At 59.8% G+C, this 19,227-nt stretch overlaps 2 protein-coding genes across 3 annotated transcripts; both read left to right on the top strand.

Annotated features, from left to right (window-relative positions):
• The first annotated feature begins 1,766 nt into the window (after nt 1-1,766).
• On the top strand, nt 1,767-9,679 carry PSCA (prostate stem cell antigen). 2 transcript variants are annotated; one of them, XM_081070302.1, is made up of 6 exons: nt 1,767-1,836; nt 2,521-2,612; nt 3,916-4,182; nt 6,337-6,892; nt 8,233-8,340; nt 9,030-9,679. In XM_081070302.1, the coding sequence occupies exons 4-6, from the start codon at nt 6,841-6,843 to the stop codon at nt 9,242-9,244; spliced, it is 375 nt and encodes a 124-aa protein (XP_080926428.1). In that variant the 5' UTR covers nt 1,767-1,836; nt 2,521-2,612; nt 3,916-4,182; nt 6,337-6,840; the 3' UTR covers nt 9,245-9,679. The 2 variants fall into 2 exon arrangements, with proteins under 2 accessions (XP_080926428.1, XP_080926429.1); XM_081070303.1 differs by lacking the exon at nt 1,767-1,836 and adding an exon at nt 2,150-2,160.
• Nucleotides 9,680-12,506: 2,827 nt separating this feature from the next.
• THEM6 (thioesterase superfamily member 6) lies at nt 12,507-16,845 on the top strand. The gene is made up of 2 exons (XM_081070643.1): nt 12,507-13,236; nt 15,357-16,845. Exons 1-2 carry the CDS (start codon nt 12,724-12,726, stop codon nt 15,474-15,476), a joined length of 633 nt encoding a protein of 210 aa, XP_080926769.1. The 5' UTR covers nt 12,507-12,723; the 3' UTR covers nt 15,477-16,845.
• The last annotated feature ends 2,382 nt before the right edge of the window (nt 16,846-19,227 follow it).

The raw sequence follows: 19,227 nt of genomic DNA, 5'->3' as shown, positions 1-19,227 counted from the left end.
CCGCAGACCACCCAGGTAGCAGCCACAGTGAGCTTACTGTCACCCCTCGCCACGTCCCGCAGTGAAAGGCATGTGGTACTCACAAGTGCACTTCTGGCTGTGACTCCCTACCCACCCCAAACCCTCATCTTGGCTGCTTCTCCCAACTTGGAGCAGTTGGTGAGCCCACAGGATGAGTCATACAAAGTGCATAAAAATGTGGCTCTTTGAGACAACTCAAGAGAAATGAAAAGTTTCCTCAAATGTAGCAACAGCCCCAAAGACAAATCCGGGCCTGTAACCAGTCATTTCTGGGCACATCCTTGCACCCTTCCGAGTCAGTCCTGGTCTGCAAAGTGAAGGAAGGTGCTGGTCCTACAGGGATACTATTTACATCCTATTTACTGGGTGTGACAGTGTGATGCCGTACTGTTTGGCCCTACGGGGAGCAGAGGGAAGTAAAGGCCACAATCCACCTTTAGGGAGATGTTTAATATGAAACCAGGAGAAAATGGGAGCCCAGTCACTTGAGAGAGCCTGACTCGAAGCACCACAGGAAGGAGGAAGGGCCGGGACCGCTGGAAAAGGTGTCCTGCAGGCTCAGTGCCAGGAATTCACTCATGACGGATGCTTCCTCACGCGTGACATGCAGGTATGTGCAGGGCGGTACAAGACAGCTGACAACACGGTCATCTGGCTAGCAAGACAAAACCTCCTTTAAAAATGAAAGTTAGATATTACTTCGGAAACACGTTCTTAAACCAAAAGTTACCATGACCCGGCAAGGGAAATCACAGGGTTTCCAGCCTTGCCACTTCAAAGGAAGCAGTGACCCGAGGCCCCTTGGACTCCGACAGAGGTAAACATAGTATCCTCTGGTGCCCAAGGGACAAAGGAAACGGAGGGGGGCAGAGCTGCGGCCGAAGAGGGCAGAGGGAGGCGCTGGTTTCTGCCTAGACCCCCCCGCTGTCCTCAAAAGGGAGCCGAGGGCTTCAGGGGAGGAGTGGCAGTGCGTCGGCACGACGAGTACCCGGGAGAAACACGCCAGCAACACGCGTTCTGGAGACGGAGGAAAAGATGAAGCCTGGAGAGCAAGAAGAACTGAAGGCCCCGTTAGCAGGGGCCCCAAACACGGGGAGCGCCACCGGCAGGGAGGCTCCCGGGAGCCGAGCAGCGTGCGGGGAGGGAGTGGGGCGCGGGGCGTGGCCACACGCAGGCCCCTCCTCCGCGGGGCGTGGCCACACACAGGCCCCTCCTCCGCGGGGCGCGGGGCGCGGACCCGGGGCTGGGCCCCCGCGCGAGGCCGCAGGGCCGTGCTGGGGAACGTTCCTATTCCGGGGCCCCGTCGGGGGCGAGGGCGGACCACCGAGCAAAACAGAAAGCCCAGTCGGGTGGCTCCCTCCGGGGGCAGGCGGGAGGCTCGGTGCCTGGCGCCTCGCGCAGGTGGCGCCCGGGGGTCGAGACTGGGCGCCGCGGCCAGGCTGGGAGCGAGGGCTGGGGACGAGGCGGGGGCTGCAGCTCGGTCCCCGGTCCCTGACGGTCGGGGGCTCGGGGCCCGAGCGCGGGGAGGGGTGCGGCTCCCGGGGACGATGCCCGGGCGAGAGGCCCAGACCGCACGCAGCCCACCCGCCTCCCAGGCCCGGCCCCCACTCACCTGCGGACCCGGAGCAGCCGCCACCGCCGGAAGTGCAGCCGATCCGCGCCCCTTACCGTCACCGCCACTTCCGGGACGCTCTAGGCAGCCCGGAGGACTCTCGTCTCGGTGGCTTCGCAGAAGGCGGTAGAGATGCAGGGGAGACCGAAGGGCAGCCGAGGATGGGCGTCGATGGCCTCCGCCCGGGCTCCTAGCCTCGACTTGTCCGTCTGTAGCAAGGGCGGGGGGTGACTGGAGTCTCGGGATTGGAACCCTGTGCAGAACGAGTTGGGGGCCCTCACAGTCCTGGGCAAGGGTGGGCGTGAGGGCAGATGGGGCTCTGTGCCCCCCAGTCCAGAATGGCCTTTGATGGGGAAGTTTCTAATGGGGGTGGGGAAGGCAGCAAATTAGGCCCCTGCCCTTAGCGACAGGAGTAGCTAATGCCAGTTTCTTCCTACCCATCCTCTTACTTAGCTAGAACCTCAGCTACACCTAATTTTGGTGATTTGCATGATGATATCTGGGACTTTTGAGCTGGTGAGACTTGGGTGAGATTTGGACTTGAGCTGGTGGCGTAATGAGTTGAGGCTTTGGGGGACCTTGCGATGGGGTGACTATTTTACATGATGGACCAATGTGAATCTGGGGACCAGAGGCAGGCTGGTGGGTTGAATAATGCCCCACACCCCGGCTATCCTTGTCCTAATTGATAAGATGGGATTGTAATGGTGGCATTAAATCTATTTTGAGATTTGGACCTCTGGTATAATTCGATTTAACGGGCATAATTTCGTTTGGGACTTTTTGAAATCTTTCTTTTCCTCCTTTCCAGCAAACCTTAAGGACTGCTTACTGTACATTTACTATGCATGCCAGTTTCAGTGGTTCTATTTACTTTGCCTTTGCAGGCCTGGCAGTGACCTGGAGAGGTTTTACATCTGTGTGGGATCCACTCTCCCGGCTCCAACTTAGATCTACATAACATATGCAAAGGTCAAAGGTAACCAGCTTTACGCACCTTCCTCCACCCCCAACTACAGGAAGACAAAACATTGGAGACCAAAGACTCCACGCAGTAGTTTGTAGTAGTTTCCCTGCAGACTCTGCCCAGCCGACCTTTCTCTTACTTTAATAAATCTTCCTTCTGTATTTCTACCTGACTCATGAATTTTTTCACGGCCCGCAAGCGAGCAGACACGTTACCCACATCTCCACGTGGCTTTCTAACAGTCGTCTCAGACAGCATTTTTAAATCTGAACTCTCAATCCTCCTGCCCAGCCTCACTCCATCCACAACTCCCTATCTCAGTGAGTGACAACTTTCCATTCACTCAGGCCAAAAACTCAGAGTCACCCTTGATGTTCTGTGTCCCTTACACCCCACAGCCAGGTGAGCAGGAGCCCTGCACAGCCATGCTGATCTCACTCCCAACAACTGCTTTCCCTAGTCCAGGCCACCCTGGCCTCAGTTGCCTCCTGCCTGGTCCTCCTCTGCCCTTACGCCCCTGTATCAGCCATCTGCTGCTGCATGACAATGCACCCCAAAACTTTGTGGCTTGGAACCAGCACCACTTGGTTGCACATGGCTCCCTGTATTGAAAATATGGGTGAATTCAACGTGCTTGACTGAGAGGAAAGGGGCAGGAGCATAGCGCGCACATGAAGAGGGCTGCATGGAGCCCAGAACCCTCCCTTAGTGGGGTCTCCTGGGACAGCGAGGTTGCCCCAGGAAGCCCAGCTCCACCCCTGTGACAGTCTGCTGCCACCTGGTGGACATGGGATCACATGCACCCACCCCCAAGATGCATGGGTCTTCCCCCTGTGGATGGAAAAGAGGCCACATGTTAAACCTGACAAGTTCAGGAGACAAAATAACCACATAGGATGGCGTGAACATAAAAATTCCTAACAGGTGGGCCATGGTGGGAAGTCACATCTTTAGTCTGTAGCTTCCTTGACAAAGGTCAATCTCTATCTCAAGTGGGCATGTCTACTGTCTTTTTGCATCCAAGATAACATGCCCTTGGGATGTCAGTAATCCCATTTTCTGGGCCAGAAAAGGAAAGTATAGAATCCCTCATTATTTTTGTCCTCTGATTACCATCTCTATGTGCTGTAAAAAGTGAACTCACCCCCTTAATCTACCACCAGTGGATTTCATGTAACCCCCCTCCTTTGATTCTACATATAAAATAAGCTGCAAACCGCCATCTTGCGGAGCTTTTTCTCGGCCCATTGAGATTTTGCTTCCCGGAAATTGCCATCAGTTTGACTCAAAGTAACTCATACAAGCTTTCTCTTAGGCTGGATGTTTCTTCATCGATGCTGAGATACTCCTGCCGGCACTCTGGGACCCTTGAACATTGCCTCGAGGAGAGGGGTCAGAAAGAGGACAAAGAAGAGCATCTACTAGTGTCCCCTGGGGTCTACCACTGCTGTCCCTCTGCCTGCAGACCTGCCTGGAAATGGTGCTGGACCCAGAAGAGCCCTGCCTCCAGGCTTTGGAGGCCTCAGATGGGCACACTTCACCAGCCAGCCCCTCGGGGGAGGATCTTGGAGTGAGAGTCTCAGTAAGGAGGGGGCTCCCAGCTGAGGGAGCTTGTAAAGCCCATGCCCTGCTGGCAGAGAGGGGACCCAGTTCAAGTGTGGGACTGTGTGGCAGCCCCAGGAGTAGTAGTGGTCTATTAGCAAGGACCCCTGTGGGGTGGAATCTGCTCCCAGCAGAGCATGCCCCCCCGGGGCCTGGTCCCACTGCTGGTCCTACCCGTTCCACTTCACATCCTGGTAGAAGCTGGAAGCCAGGGTTATGAAAACAGGCAGGTCTCCAGGGAACCTGACGGTTTGGGTCCATGGGGTTTGGCAAGTAAGTGGAGGGCCAAGAGAGAACAGGAAACTCTGGAGTCCTGGGAGGTAACCACAGCGCAGAAGGAAGGAGGGGTGCTAAGGGTGAGTCCCCTTGAAGCCTCCTCTAGGGCCATCTACATCAGATGTGGGTGAGACTCGAGGTCCAGGTCCAATTCTCCCTGAGGCTGGTTCCCTTCCAGCTGTGAGTGAATGCGTGTGCTTCCAAATACCACAGTGGAACTAGTGTAGGGTGGCGGACCCGGCAAGTCCCAAGCCCTGCAGACAGTGTTCCCTAGCTCCTCATGCTTTGGGGTTTCACACTCTTCCCTCCACACCCACTGGACAGCTAGGGCGAGGCTCCTGCTCTGTGACTGTGCCTGACCCTGGGGCTGGATGGTCCTGTGGGGGGTCCTATAGCAACATTCTGGGCCTGGGGCTCCGGGAGCCAGTTGCACCTTCAGTGGGGACAACCCCTCAATGGGGAAATGTCTCCTGGCTTGTTAAATGACCCCTGGGGTGCAAAAGCACCCCCATTTGAGAACCACTGCCTTCGTGTAATCACTTCATATCAAATCAGATCAACAAACATTTACACCTGTCAATATTTGAGGAAGGAATGTTCCAGGCCAGTGCTAGGAACTGGACAGATAAAAAAGGCTCCAGGAAAGAGTACCCATAGTCCCATGGGTGGGAGCTAGGTGTGTGTGGCGGGGGGCAGACAGGCAGGCAGGCACACACAGAAACAGTGAAGTCACATTTTACTTACTGTGTGAGTCACCTGAGCTCATGGGACTGGCCCGGAGTGGGGTGTTTAGAGAAAGTTCTGGTGAGCACAGTGGGCGAGAAAGGTGCCCTGGGGGAGGGGCCACACTTAAGCAAGTTCCTGGTCCTCTCTGAGCCCCAGGGTAGACTCCCCTGCCAAAGGGGAGTCAATTTCCACTGGAAAGAGCGCAGCCTGGTAGGTGGCGGGCAGCTGGGCAGGGGAGACTGCAGGTGTTACGAGTCCCAGGGTCTGGGTCGCGGGTCACCCTGGCACCTTGGTCCAGGACTCAGGGTGAGAAGATGGGAGCTGCCCCACACTGAGAGGGATCCATCAGCCCCTTGGCCTCCCGCCCCTGCCCAGGCAGATTGAGCTGGAGCCTATTTCCCCAGGGTTCACCCATCAACATCCTCATCGCTCCAACAGTCCCCAGGGCCCTTTTCCAGGGTTAAATCAAGGAGAAGATGAAGGTCAGAGCAGCTGACCTCCAGGTGGGAGGGGCCTGTTGCCCCCCAGACAGGCACTTGGCTAGCAGGCAGTGGGCGTGGCCTGTACCCACCAGCACAGGGAGTCATGGGGAGACTGTTTGCAAAAGGGGGGCAGGTTGAGAGGACAACAGGGACCACTAAAGCCCACAGGTCAACAGCAGCAAGAAGCCGCTGGCCTCCTGGGCTTAGAGGGACGAGAGGAGAGGAAGTAACAGTTCATCACCAGAGGCTGGCCAGAGCCTGTGTGACTCAGCCACCTGACCGCACCCCAGGAGTCAGGGATGACCTGATCGCTGAACCTCCTGCCTTGCACTCACCAGCCAGTGGGAGCCCTGTGGACCCTAGGACACAAAGCAGGGTGGAGAGAGTGGGGGTCCAGAGACTGTCCAGCCGAGCCAACCCCTTCCGCCTCCTGCTCCAGATGCCACTGGCACTGCACTTCCCCACTCCTTTGTAGCTTAAGTTCCAGTCGTGTGGGTCGTGTGGGGATTGGAAGGTCACGAGGGTTAAGGCTCAGGCCTGGCCTGTGCACCCCCGACACTTCACACTTGTGTGCCCTGGCTGTGCCCGCGCCCCATCAGCTTTCAGGGCACTTCCCAGAACAATCCCAGCCTGCGGCACCCTCTCTGCAGCTCACACCTCGGTACACACTGATACCTCTGTGACATCTGATGAAGGCCTGTCACCCACCTCGGGGCAGTGAGCCCCAGTGCTGCTCTTGCACGAAGCGCAGGGGGCTGAGCGAGGGAGGCACCTCTCAACCTTCACTGGAAGACTAAAGGAGTGAATGCGTCTCAAGGAACTGGTGTCCCTTCTCCGGCCACACTGCCTGCTCTGACATGGGTGGAGGTCGAGTCTGGGGCCTCATCCTGAGGACAGCTAAGAAATGGCTGAGTGTGCGGAGAGTGGTCCCTGTCCCGGGCAGGCCCTGCCTTCGGGAAGCAGAAAGAAAGACACAGGGAGTGGGAGGGTACAGCCTGGTGGGGCAGCAGGAGACCGGGATTCGCCCTGCCCACAGCCCTGCTGGCCCCAGGAAACCTGGCCGTGTTGACAGTGGGCAGTGGAGCCTCCCCCTTTCCGGCTGAAGCGATATAAAGCCGCTCTGAGGTCCCCTCCACCATTGCCTTCCTGTGACCATGAAAGCTGTCCTCTTCATCCTGCTGGCTGCTGGCTGGGCCCTGCAGCCAGGTGAGTCCCCAGCCAGCCACAGGGCAGGGCCAGGGGAGCCGGGCTGGGGTGGGAGCATTGGAGGGAGGCCAGAGGGGCAGAAAGAAGAGGAGGCCGGTGGGGGGATAGGGAGAAGGGAGGTCAGGTGGAAGGAAGGGAGGCGGCAGCCGGAAGGAGGGGCTTTCATCTGGACCATGTGCCCTCCGGGGCAGCTCTTAGTACAGCCCAGATGCAGAATCCACTCACCCGGCCGTTGCCCTGAGCTGTCTCCTGAGACAGGCTGGCCTGGCAGCCTGGTTTCTCCCCTGCACCACTGTGGGGCAGGGCCAGGCTCCTGGAGGGGCAGACAGACAGACGGAAGCACACAGAGACTTCAGGGTAGGTGGGAGGCACAAGGACACAAAGCCTCAAGTGAAGAAACACCACAGAGGGAAGGTGGGAAGACTGAAATAAGGGAGGGAGCTGTCCTGAGAGCACTTGATCCTGCTCCTCAGCCTCTCCGGGCGGCTGCAGACAGCTGGGTCCCATGGGGAGGGTGGGGGCCTAAGTCGCTGCAGGCTGGACTCCAGGCCTGGCTCGTTCTCTCCTGGCCCAGCGTCCCTCAGTGGTAACGGAACCACTCTGAGCCTTAGCTTTGCCCTGGAAAGTGGGGATCATGACAGCGGCCCCAAGGCCACTAGGGTTTGGCCTGTAAGTAGTAAATGAGCAGCATGGAGCCTGTTTGCACTGGGGTGCCTTACATCCCAGCTTCACCATTGTTTTGACCAGAGGAGACACCATCATGACAGCTGGGGACACTACCTCAAGGGACAGAACAGGACCCAGGGGGCCCACCCATGATCTCACAGCACTGGTGGGGGAGACGGCTGAGGGGCTGAGAGGCTGAGCTGGGCTTGCACAGGCTGTTGGGGACAAGGACGGGAGGGCGTTGATGCCTGCAGGCATGTGCCATTCTGGGAAGGGCCCGGAGTCCAGCAGGCCGCTGCCAGGTGGGATCAGCCAGGACCCACATGGGGTTTGTTGGCCCTTCCCTCTAAGGAGCATGGGCATTTTGTCAGAGCTTTAAAATCCTACAGGATGGGCTGGGCACTAAAGGTGGATTCCAGGTGCTGTGACAGGAGGTGGGCAGAGAGGCCATCTGGGTGGATTTGGATCATGGCCGTTCCTTCCTGGTGAGGGGCGCCCAGGTGAGGGGCGGGACGGGCTCTTGTGCTCCCCCATGTTCCCAGCTCCTGGAGGGCACCTGACAGCGCTGTCTGTCTGTCTGTCGCTGTCCCTGTGGCAGGTGAGAAAACGAGGCTGTTCCTCCCAGGACGTGGGAGAGCAAGCCAGGCAGCCTCTGAGCCCCTACCCCCCTGCAGGCACCGCCCTGCAGTGCTTCTCCTGCAAATCCCAGGTGAGCAATGAGGACTGCCAGCACGTGCAGAACTGCACCCTCTCGGAGACCCAGTGCTGGACTGAGCGCATCAGTGAGTGACCCTGCTGTCCCCTCATCTTCCTGGTGACCCTGCCCAGAGTCCCCTGGGCTGGATGTGGGCCTGCCCTACCCTGTGTGCCATCCCCTTAGACTCCCTGCCGCTTGTGTCCACCAGCAGGAATTCAAAGACCCTGGGCTTGGGTCTCTGCCACCGAATTGAACACTGCATCCTTCTGTCCACCTGTTCATCTATCCAGACATAGACTCAGAGAGGCGCTCAGCTTCCCATCCACCCATGCCCCTCATCCATTATTCATCCCTGCAGCCGTCCCCCATCCATCACTCATCCATTTATCATCCATCCATCCATGCATTTATCCACTTATCCCCCACCCATCACTCATCCATCCATCCCCTGTTCCCCCTCCATCACTCATCCATTCCTACACTCCCTTATCCATTGCTTACTCACTAATCCATTTATCTATTCTTCCCCCATCTATCCATCCATCCATCACTCATCCATCCATTTCCGCATTTACTCAGTCATTCCACAGGTCTGGCTGCCCTGGGCATGGGGACATGCATGAGACCAGGTCCCTGCCCTCACACTGCTTGTCACCTTGAGGCTGAGCCAGGGTGATGTAGAGTTTTAATTAGAGGGGGACATGGGGGCTGGGGCGGTACCAGGTGGGTGAGTGCCCAGGACCAGCCGCAGCCCAGTGGTTCCCCGGTTGCCAGGTGCTATTGGCGTCCTGACCATCATCAGCAAGGGCTGTAGCTCGCACTGCAAGGAGGACTCGGAGAACTACTACGTGAGCAAGAAGAATATCACGTGCTGCTCCACTGACCTGTGCAATGCCAACGGGGCCCATGCCCCGCAGCCGGCTGTCGTCACCCTGGTGCTGCTCTCCACTGTCCTCAGCCTGCTACTCTGGGGTCCCAGCCAGCTGTAGGCTCCAGGAGGACCCCACTGTGGCTCACGCTGGAGCACTCCTCACACACACCAGCCCAGTCGAGGTCCTTCCTGAACCCTGACCACGCCCTCTGTCCTTTCCAGCCCTCCCAGGCTCCCTCCAAGACTCCTGCCTGCTCCCACTGCCCTGCAGCCTGGGCTCTAGTGATACGGAACTACCTGAATATGGCTTGTCTGGCTCCTGGGCCTCTGGCTGCAGTTTCCACTGCCCTATATTCCAACCCACCCTTTAACCCTCACTCAGGCACCTCTTCCTCCAGGAAGCCTTCCCTGTCTGTCCCCTCCACAGCTGAGCCAGGTCCTACCTGTGTTGTCCCCTGTACCCAGCATGAAGCAAGCACTCAGGAGGGTCCCTGCAAAGACTGAGATGAGATGTACCAAGTACAACTGGGGGGAGGGGTGTGAGGTCCCAGGTGCCCCCAGAGATACATACAGCCACCTCCGCACCGCCGCGTGCAGCCACCCCAGCACACAGGACGCCCGTAATAAAGACTTCTTGGTTTACTTGCAGAGAGCCTCTGTCCTTGCACGCCCTCAGGTCCGAGTGACAGTTGGGTTCCAGGGCTGGGTCGGGTTGTCACCTGGGCCCACCTTGGTGGCTATAGCCACATGGGGTGGAACGCTGGCCTGGGCAGGAGTAAATGTGTGACACCTGGAAGGGAAGACATTGAGGCGGAAGCAGGGCAGCATCCCTGGGGAATCCCAGCTCCCATTGTGTGGCCTTGACCAAGTTGCTCGACCTCTCTGAGCCTCAGGTGCTCACCTGTGAGCCCTCACTGCCATGAGGATTGACCCAGAGACTGCCTGGAGTAGAGAACTGCTGGTGGGAGGGGCTGCGACGGTGAGAGAGCCAGCCACCCCCTCTCCTTGCCCTCCCTTCAGCTTGAGGACATTCCCTCTGTTACTTATATTTTTTATTTTGTTGGTTTTAAGTGTTCCACACCTACAGTAAGAAATTCAAATGATACAAAAGGGTCCCCAGTGACCGGCCGGCCTCTCCCAATCCCTTACCAAAGTCCATCACACCTCTTAGGGCTCCTTTGGAGGGTAACTGTGGGCCTGGGGCTAGCAGGCCATGCACATGGAATCCGGGGGAATCTCCAGGTGGACACCTTTTCATGCCTCAGAAGCCACTCTGAAAACAGCCTGCCTCCCTGCCCCCAGGGGGCCAGGGCTGAGGGAGGGCAGCCTGTGCCAGGGTGGGGACCTGCACAGGAGTGCACTTCTGGTCCCTGTCACGTACCGAGTGGTGGGTAAGGCAGGGTGAGAACCCAAGTCCTGGAGCTCTGGGGTGGAGGTGAGGTGGGGTCTGGATGCTGACCAACACATCCCAGCCAGAGGCCCAGGGAGCCCCACCCAGCCCAGCATCCTCCCTCAGGTGTGTGTCCACAGGCGATTTGCCACCCTCCTCTTGGACACGGGTCCCTGGGTGGCAACTTTAGGAAATCAGAAAGCTAGAAAGCTAGAGTTCCTCGTGCCAGCACCCGACTAACTCCGAATGTTGACAGTCCCCGCCCCCTCACCCCCCTCTACAGACTCTGGGGCTCACCCAGCCTGCCTGGCTCCCATAGGGGGACTCTGGGTTCCGGCCTCTCCCAGGCTCGCCCCCCTGGGGCCCAGGGCACGTTCAGCACACAGACCTGGCTTGGCCTTTGCGTTCTGGACGCCCCCAGGGAGAGATTCAGGCCTATCAGCCAGGATCTGGCACAGGACCTGGGGCCCGAGGCTAGAGCTTGGTTCCTCGAGCTCAGATGCTCTAAGCCAGGAGGGTCCCCTGGCAGAGGGAACAGTGTGTGCATTTTGTGTGTGTGTGCGTGTGTTGGGGGGCAGCCTGGACAGCAGAAGCTCAGAAGGAAGCAGGGAGGAGGAGCACAGGCTGCGAGGCAGGCTCAGGGCCTTGTAAGCTCCCTTCTGGATTCTCATTCCCCGCCTTCGCTGGCCTCTCCAGAACAAGGCCTCCAGCTGCAGGCCCCTCCCCGGGAAGGTGGGACAAAGTGGACAAAGAGACTGACATGTCCTTCCAGTTCCCATTCCAGACGGCCAAGTCAGAGCCAAGCCGTGACCGCGGAGCATTACAGACAAGTGTGAGCTGTGTAGGAAAGGCCTTTCTTAGCGCAGCTGGACCTGCACGGCTAGGAACTGAGCTCCCTGTCCCTGGAGGTGGGCAAGCAGATCTGGGGACCCAGGAAAACCTAAATCCCACTCTGCCCAGCTGCTGGCCCCAGGAGCAAAATCAGAAAAGCAAAGAACTCAGTGTTTGCCTGATGGTGACTGAGGCCCATGCAGCTGCCCAGCCCCAGCCTGGGACTGTGGAACGGGGCTGCCTGGGAGACTGAGCTCGCCCTTTAGGAGGGAGGAGGTCAAGAACCCTGCTGCCTGAGCCCAGGCCCGGTGTGGACTGGATGCCTTCTCAGAGATGCCGGGACCTCACAGCAAGCACCGGGGGCTCCTTCACCACCACCGCACCCGCTCCAGGGCTCCAGCCAGACTGACGGAGGCCGCCTCCCGGGTCACTGGCAAACGCTGTCATTTGAGAGCCCCGGGGGCCAGCAGGAAGAGCTGGCCTGGCCTTCTCCGGGCTTTTGCTCCCCAGCCTCGTCGAGAAGAGGGACAGGACATCCGAGTATGTGCGACTGTGCGCTGGGCCGAGTCCCAAGTTCAAGGCACCTTTGATCTCCTGCTGAGTCATTGACATTCGCCACCTACCCTCCTCCACCCCACACATTATTTGCTCCGGTTTTTAAAGGGGCAAAGGGTGGGAATGTTTGGGGGTGAGCTTGAGCTGATCGGGATCTTTGCGGGGCAGGGGTGGGTGTGGGTGGGGAGGAGTAATGAGGCTACAGGCCGGGACTGAAAAGGTGTATTGGGGTCAGCCTGTGACGTGTCCTAAATGTGCCGCACATGCTTTAGGGCTCTCGCCCTGCGGAAATGGAGAGCTCTGCGGGTTCAGGAGCAGGGGAGGGTCGGTTTCCAGTAGTCTCCAAGCAGCGCCCCAGGGGACCCGCTGTGTCCATTTCTCTTACAAAGTCCCGCCTGGGACTCCGCTCAGCTCAGGGCCTGAATCTCCAGGGCCAGTCCGAGTCTTCAAAGGCCAGGGGAGACGCCAGGGGCTTCCGCTCCTAGCGAGGGTGGCGACTGTGGACGACCCCGGGCGCTCCTGCGCCTGCAACGCGGAGCGAGACCGCCAGGCGCCGCTGTGGCGCTCGGAGCGCGGTCCTTTGCGCAGCCCGCCAGGGGAAGCCACAGCCGCGCCGGCGGCGGGGCGGGACGGACCACTGAGGGCAGAGGGGAACCCGGGGCTGAGAGACGCCTACAGCTCCTGCGGCCGCAGGCGCGTTACCCCCTCTGCCGGCTTCGGGAGGTGGTTCGCTCCGGCCGTGCTGCGCTCGCGGGTTCCGGGGCTGACCGGCAGCAGCGCAGCGTGCACCGGCTGGCACCGGCGTCACGGGCTCTGTCGCAATGCCGGGGCTCCTCGTTGGCTTGCTGGCCCTGGCGCTCGCCTACTTCGCGCTGCTGGACGGCTGGTACCTGGTGCGTGTGCCGTGCGCCATGCTGCGCGCGCGCCTGCTGCAGCCGCGCATTCGAGACCTGCTGGCCGAGTCGCGCTATGCGGGACGCGTGCTGCCTTCGGACTTGGACCTGCTGCTGCACATGAACAACGCGCGCTACCTGCGCGAGGCTGATGTGGCGCGCGCCGCGCACCTGGCCCGCTGCGGCGTGCTCGGGGCGCTGCGCGCACTCGGGGCGCGCGCTGTGCTGGCCGCCTCGTGCGCGCGCTACCGCCGCTCGCTGCGCCTGCTCGAGGCCTTCGAAGTGCGCACCCGCCTCCTGGGCTGGGACGACCGCGCCTTCTACTTGGAGGCGCGCTTTATCAGCCTGCGCGACGGCTTCGTGTGCGCTCTGCTGCGCTCCAGCCAGCACGTGCTGGGCACCTCACCGGAGCGAGTCGTGCAGCATCTGTGCAAGCGCAGGGTGAGCCCCCCCCCGCCCTGAATGCACCCCCTCCGCGGGGCCCTGAGGACTCCTGGACCTTGCCCCCTCCCCTGGAAAAGGCCCACTCCCTTGCAGTGCTACCGAGTGCCGCGTACCATTCCAGATTTTTCCTTTGGGCCCGGGACCTTCTAAACTGATGCCTTCTTCTTGGGAGCTCCCAGGGTCCCCGAATCAACTCTCCATAACTGGACTTTGCATGCTCCCCTCCTGCCGCTTCTTAACCTGGCCCGTCAAGGGTTCATGCCCCACAGGCCACCTTTTCCAGAACAGGGAACCCCAGACTAGGTCTCTCCCAGTAGTCTTAAGTCCTGGCACTGCTGTGTGGCCTGGAGTGTGGAGCCACCCTCTCTGGTCTTTGGTTCTGAACATAGTGTGTGTGTGGGAGGGTGCCAGTAAAAGGAGATTGCTGGGAGTTCTTAAGAACCTGAGACCCCTGTTAACACAACTTACAGCTGAGGGGCTGGTTTGCTTTTCTTTTTCTAGTTGAAGAGAGGCCACAGCGCCACCGGGGGCTCAAGGCCCGTCCCAGCACAGCACAGCTGGCTACTGCAGCATGGCAACCAGGCCCTGGGGATGCCATTGCTGCAGCAGTGGTTGCCAGGGCAGGCTCCTGCTGCAGGCGGGTTCCTGAAAACATGCCTGGAGCTTCCATGCCCAAGCCAGGGCCTGTCCCGACCCCTCATTGCCCTCAGGCAGGCACTGTCCTCTAACCATGGACAGGCACCTCCTGAGCAGAGGAGGAACACAGCCTCACTTTAATTGGGAGGAGCCAGCCTTTCCCTGTATCAGAGGTGGGGAAACTGAGGTTCAGAGAGGTGATGGGAACTGCTTGACGGTGCATGGCAGGCCACAGGCACAGCTCTCTGGTTTTCTGTCTCTGTTGAGCCAGGAACAACCTCAAAGGGACTGGACCTTCCCCCCACCCCTTTAGGGACGGAGATGCTCTGAGTGTCCTTTCATGTGTCAGGAAGCCAGGACTGGGGCAGTGACTGCCATTGAGGTTTAAATCAATGGGTTGAGAGCTGGGAGCACAAGCAGAACAGAGGGGAACCAAGGCAACTTTGCTGCGAGGGAGGGTCTCTTGGGCTGATGGGTCAGGTCCACGTGAGGGATAAGGGGGTTGACCACACAACAGGGGAGGGACACCCCAAGAACACTCAGCCAGGCACTGGAGGGCCAGGGGATAGCCGGAGGTTGCCCGGGTTTCTAGCCTGAGCCCCTGGGAGGGAGTCCCAGATGGAGTCTTGGGTTTTGTTTGGGGCGGGCTGAGTCCCACGTGCTGAAAGGCTGGTGTGGGGCAGGATGGCCTTGGGGGAATAGCTGGGCTGGGAGGAGAGTGCTCCGGCCTGGACATGCCCTGTAACGGGGGCAGCTCCCTTGTCTTCAGGGAAGGCTGGGGCTCCAGCTCCGATCACCTCTGCCTGGTCTCCTCAATGCCTGGGGGGGTGGGCGTTCACCCGGGGCTTTCCCCTCAACCCTGGGAACTCCCAAAGCCCATCTGCAAGGCCTCTGACCCCTCAGGCAGAGAGAGCCCAGCATCTCATCTGCCACTCTATCACAAATGGTGGCCCAGCATGCAGGCAGGCGGCTGGTGTGGCTGAGCGGGCAGGGGCGGGAATACCATGGTCAGGCCCAGAGCTGACCTGGGGGCAAGTCCAGAAAGAGAGGGCCTCACCAAGCCTCTGTCCAGCGCTCTTCCAGCAAAGCAGCTCTGATGGCCGCCTCGCCACCTCTGCACCCCCTACTCCGTCTGACTCCACAGGCCCCTAGCTGCTCTGGGTCGCCCATCACCTGTCACCCCTCTCCAACCAGCTGGCTTCAGGGGTTTTTACCTGGGTTCTGGGGCTACACGGAGGGCTCAGGGTGGCTTTGTAGGGGAGACAGGCCCGATAAAGGAGGGTGACGTCTTGAGAGCTAGGATGGGGAAGTGTAAACACTGGGTCCAGGAGGGTGGGGATGCCTGGGGCTGGGGAATGGCCTTCGGACAAGGGAGCGGCATCAGCAGCTCCCTCACACAGAGGTGTGAGGGCAGCAGCCTTGCTGGGTCCCCATGGCAGTGGGGGGCCTGTGGGAGCCTCACCCTCCTCTCCCCACTGCAGGTGGAGCCCCCTGAGCTACCTGAAGACCTGCTGCTCTGGATTGCCTACAACAAGGCCAGCAGCCGGCTGCTCCGGGCTGAGAGTGGGGTCGACGCCGCTGCCGCCGTCAAGAACCAGTGACCACCACGCCCTGCCTGCCAGCCTTGACCTGGGGCAGTTGCCCACCCAGCCCCTCCTATGCCCTCCAGGGGGCAGAGAGTGCTGATTGGGCTGACCAGGCGGGGCTCTTTCCCAGCCGGAGTGGCCCTGTGACAACTCAGCCCCCTGCACCTGCTCGGCCTCGCTCCCCCTGCCCCATTAGTGATGCCCCTCTGGCCCTCCCTGCCCTGAGCATGGGATGGGCACCCTGACCTTTCTGTCCTCAGGGTGGAGATGATGGGCAAAGTGGGGGGCCCACGTGTAGAGTGCTTGGAGAACAGGGACCATCTAGAGCCACCCTGAGCACCAGAGCCTGCAGCTGGAGCTGTGTTGGGGGTGCCAGGGGTGACGCCAGAGCCATCCTGGGGGCAGGGCGGGGGCCTGATTTGGGCACAACAAGGAACTGCCAGCATCTCAAGGCAGATTCCTCTGTGCTGGCGAGGGAGGGGCAGACCCTGGGTGGAGTCTGGCAGGTCAGAGGCCAGGCCAACAGAAGGGTGCTTCGGAGGGAGGCCTGGCTGCCTTTGGCCTCCCTGGGGTGGGAATGGCCTGCAGCCAAACTTCGCGCCTGGGGCATGTGTGGAGGTCGGATGGCGTGGGGTTTCTATGGAGGTGGTGAGCTTCCCGTGGCTCGGGGTGTCCTAGTTGGGACTTGCTGCCAAGGAGACAGTGGGATTCTGCCGGGGTGCTCTCTGCACCCCACCCTCGCCCCTGTATCCCTCAGTGCCCATAGGGCCATGCTGTGTGACCATGGGTGGGATCCTGCCCCCTCTGACCCTCCCGCTGGGCTGTCTGCCTGACATCCTGTCTTGCTGCAGATTTTTTCCTTCCTGCTCTAAGGGGCTGCCTCTCCAGATGGGCTGGGGCTGGGCAGGGGTCTTCTTGGCTTCGCTCCAGTGGCCTGTCCTGGCAGCTGCTCTCAGGGTTCCCTGATGGAGTCACCGGCCGCATTCGCCCTCTCCAGCCTAATCCCTCTCCGAGCTGGGGAAAGGGAGGCCTGCAGAGCCAGACTCTGGCCCAGAGCCACTGAGCACTGAGCAAGGAAGCTTCAGCTCCCTGGCTGGCAGGGGACACCCGGGTCCGAGCCTTGATTATGTGACTGCTGCCACGCATGTGTGTGGCCACTTGCTTGTGCCCCTGTACCTGCCCCTCGGCCTACAGGGCAGGCCAGAGCAGCTGGAGCCCAGAACTGCCTACTTGCCGCCCCTCCAGGAAGCCAGCCACCAGCTGGCCAGGAGCACAGCCACGCCCGCCCGACTCCACGCTGCCGTCTGCCTTAAGCCACAATGGGAAAGCTGTAGTGTTGCTGTTTTATTTAAAGAAAGCCCAAGATTAAAGGGTCTTAAATGTGAGTGTGTGTGGTGAAGACCTCATTTTGAAGCCCTGGCCCCCAGGGAAGCAGCAGACACTCACGGGGGGGTGTTCTGGCATGGGGGGCAGTCCAGACTTGAGCTCCCGTGAACTTAGGGGCCAGGCCTTTGGTATTGAAAGAGGCCCCATGATGGGTGAGAGCCCTGTAGGGCACACCTGAGAGCTGATGTCCATACTGTGGAAGCGACCCATCAGGCATGCCATCCTGTCCCCGGGGGGCAGAGCACGTGGCTATTCACAGGGAGCCCGCCCCACCAGCCCAGGGACCCGTCTCTCTGCTCTGGCTGCTTCAGTGGCCTTTGTCCACCCCTCTGTCTGGTGGGCTCCTTAAGTGGGGGCACAGCCCCTGCTCCCAGGAGAGATGGAGCGGGCTCAGGAGCCAGAAAGCTGGAGTGGAGGGGTGGGTTCCTGGAGGTCCGATCTCTCTCATCCAGCCCCACCAGCCTTCCCCAGGGACTCCCCTCAAAGGGAGCCACTGGGTGAGGTGGTGGGTCAGCCTGTCTCCCATGGAACCAACCGTTCCCAGTGTACCTCAGGAATCCCTGTTCACTCCCCTCCCACGGGTTGTCCCCTTGCCCTGTGCAGGGGTTGGCTCTGAGATCAAGACTGGTTGAGCCAGGGTGGAAAGGAGTCTAGGACCAACAGAGCCACCAGGACCAGCCAAACCAGACTGGGAAGGTGGGGCTGAGATCAGGCCAGGCTGGCTGGTGGGCAGACACAGAGAAGGGGGCAGACACACTAGCTCAATGAGATACTGAGGGGACCTCTCTGAGGTGACAGTATGAGCAATGGTGGGAGCTATGGCCGTAGGCGGAGTCCCCTGCTGGTCAGGGTCAGGTTAGGGCTTCTGGTCAGCCTTAACGCCTGGCAGGGCCATGGCCCTAGGCAGTGTCCAGACCTTGGGAAGTGAGATAAAAGGGAAGGGGCACCGTCCACCTATCTGTCCGTCCATCCATCCGTCCATCTGGGGCCCCCTGTGTGCCAGCCCCAGACTGGGCACTTGCACCCACAGCCTTGTTAATTCTCACAAGTCCCTGGCTCGGTGCGAACTGTCATTCCCTTCTATCGTCAAGACTACTGAGGCTCAGAGATGTGAGTGGTGAGCTGCAGGCCACCCCGAGTTGTAGGATCCAACAAAACCCGCTCAAGGGGGAGTGTGAGAAAGGAAGGGGCCTCTCAATTTCTTTCCACCTTTCTCAGAGTTTTAGAATTATGAATAAAAAAGGTGTTCGTCACAACAAATCAGAGGAGCTGGAACAGCAGTTGCTTGCTCGTGCTTTGCTTCTGGCTGCGGACGCCAGCCGAGGGGCTCCAGGTCAATGCCCGCAGTGCCAGCTTCTTCCCAGTTCCATCCCACGGTGAATATCTAATACAGCTGTCCACGGGAGGTGCCAGGGCACCGTCAGCCAGCCACCCCGGGACATTCAGGCTGCTTCCTGGCTTGAGATGCACAAAGAGCTGCAGGGAAGAGCCCAGACACCTGTCTCTATGGGGGATCTCATTTCTGTTGGAGAGATCCCGGAAGTGGGAATGCCCACTGCCTGGCCAGCAGCCCTGGACCCACGGTCCTGACACAGGTGGGGTACGCCCAGGCTGCCTGGCGCCCTCTGCCCTCCTCTCTCTGCCACTCCACCCCACGACCCGGCCCCCAGACACAGGTGGGACAGCCTGACTCCGGTCCTTGTGGCTTCTCAAACCTCTAGTTCCAATTATTTCCTTCTAAGCTTTCCTGACCCTAAGCTCTTATAATGATTTAACACACCAAGATTCTCTTAAGTTTATAAAGCCACCTTCCTGGCTTCCCTCTCCAGACTTGGGGTGCAGAGCCTCCTGGCTGGTGGGAGAAGAGACTGTACAGTAGGGCAGGAGTGTAGGGGGAGGGCGAGGAGGCCTGCCAGCCTGAGAGCAACCACGTCACCTCTCTGTGCCTCAGTTTCCTCACTGTCATGATAATGGCGCCTACCTTGCCTTTATTGTGGAGTTTAGAGACACAACCACAGGGAAACAGGACAGACATGAGTCACCATCGTCATCGAGGCAGTGGGTACAAGCTGGCTTGTTTGATTTCCGCAGGCTCCCCTTATTGTGCAGTACCACACACTTCCACTAGAGGGCCTGGGCCAGCATCCTTTGACCGCCTTTTGCGCTTCCTGCAGAGTTCCAAGGGCGGCCCGGTCAGGCAGAATCCTGCCTGTGGGGATGGGTGAGCAGCATGGTCCCCAGGGCTGGGGGCAGTGTTGTCAGTATTAGGATGGGACGAGGTCAGGTTGGAAGACAGATGCAGGAGACAGGTGTCAGAAGCTCCCACACACTGTAGCATGCTCAGTTCCCACTGGACCCCTGCTCTCAGTGACCCCAGAGG

This window comes from Rhinolophus hipposideros, assembly GCF_964194185.1.
Source record: "Rhinolophus hipposideros genome assembly, chromosome: 13".
Taxonomy (NCBI): domain Eukaryota; kingdom Metazoa; phylum Chordata; class Mammalia; order Chiroptera; family Rhinolophidae; genus Rhinolophus; species Rhinolophus hipposideros.
The sequence above is the reverse complement of the archived record's forward strand: the minus strand, read 5'-3'. Positions and strand labels throughout refer to the sequence as shown.

Coding starts and splice junctions, on each gene's coding strand:
- THEM6 (XM_081070643.1), top strand. CDS start 12,724: ATGCCGGGGCTCCTCGTTGGCTTGCTGGCCCTGGCGCTCGCCTACTTC. Junction 13,237..15,356: donor AGCATCTGTGCAAGCGCAGG/GTGAGCCCCCCC, acceptor TCCCCACTGCAG/GTGGAGCCCCCTGAGCTACC.
- PSCA (XM_081070302.1), top strand. CDS start 6,841: ATGAAAGCTGTCCTCTTCATCCTGCTGGCTGCTGGCTGGGCCCTGCAG. Junction 6,893..8,232: donor TGGCTGGGCCCTGCAGCCAG/GTGAGTCCCCAG, acceptor ACCCCCCTGCAG/GCACCGCCCTGCAGTGCTTC. Junction 8,341..9,029: donor GTGCTGGACTGAGCGCATCA/GTGAGTGACCCT, acceptor CCCGGTTGCCAG/GTGCTATTGGCGTCCTGACC.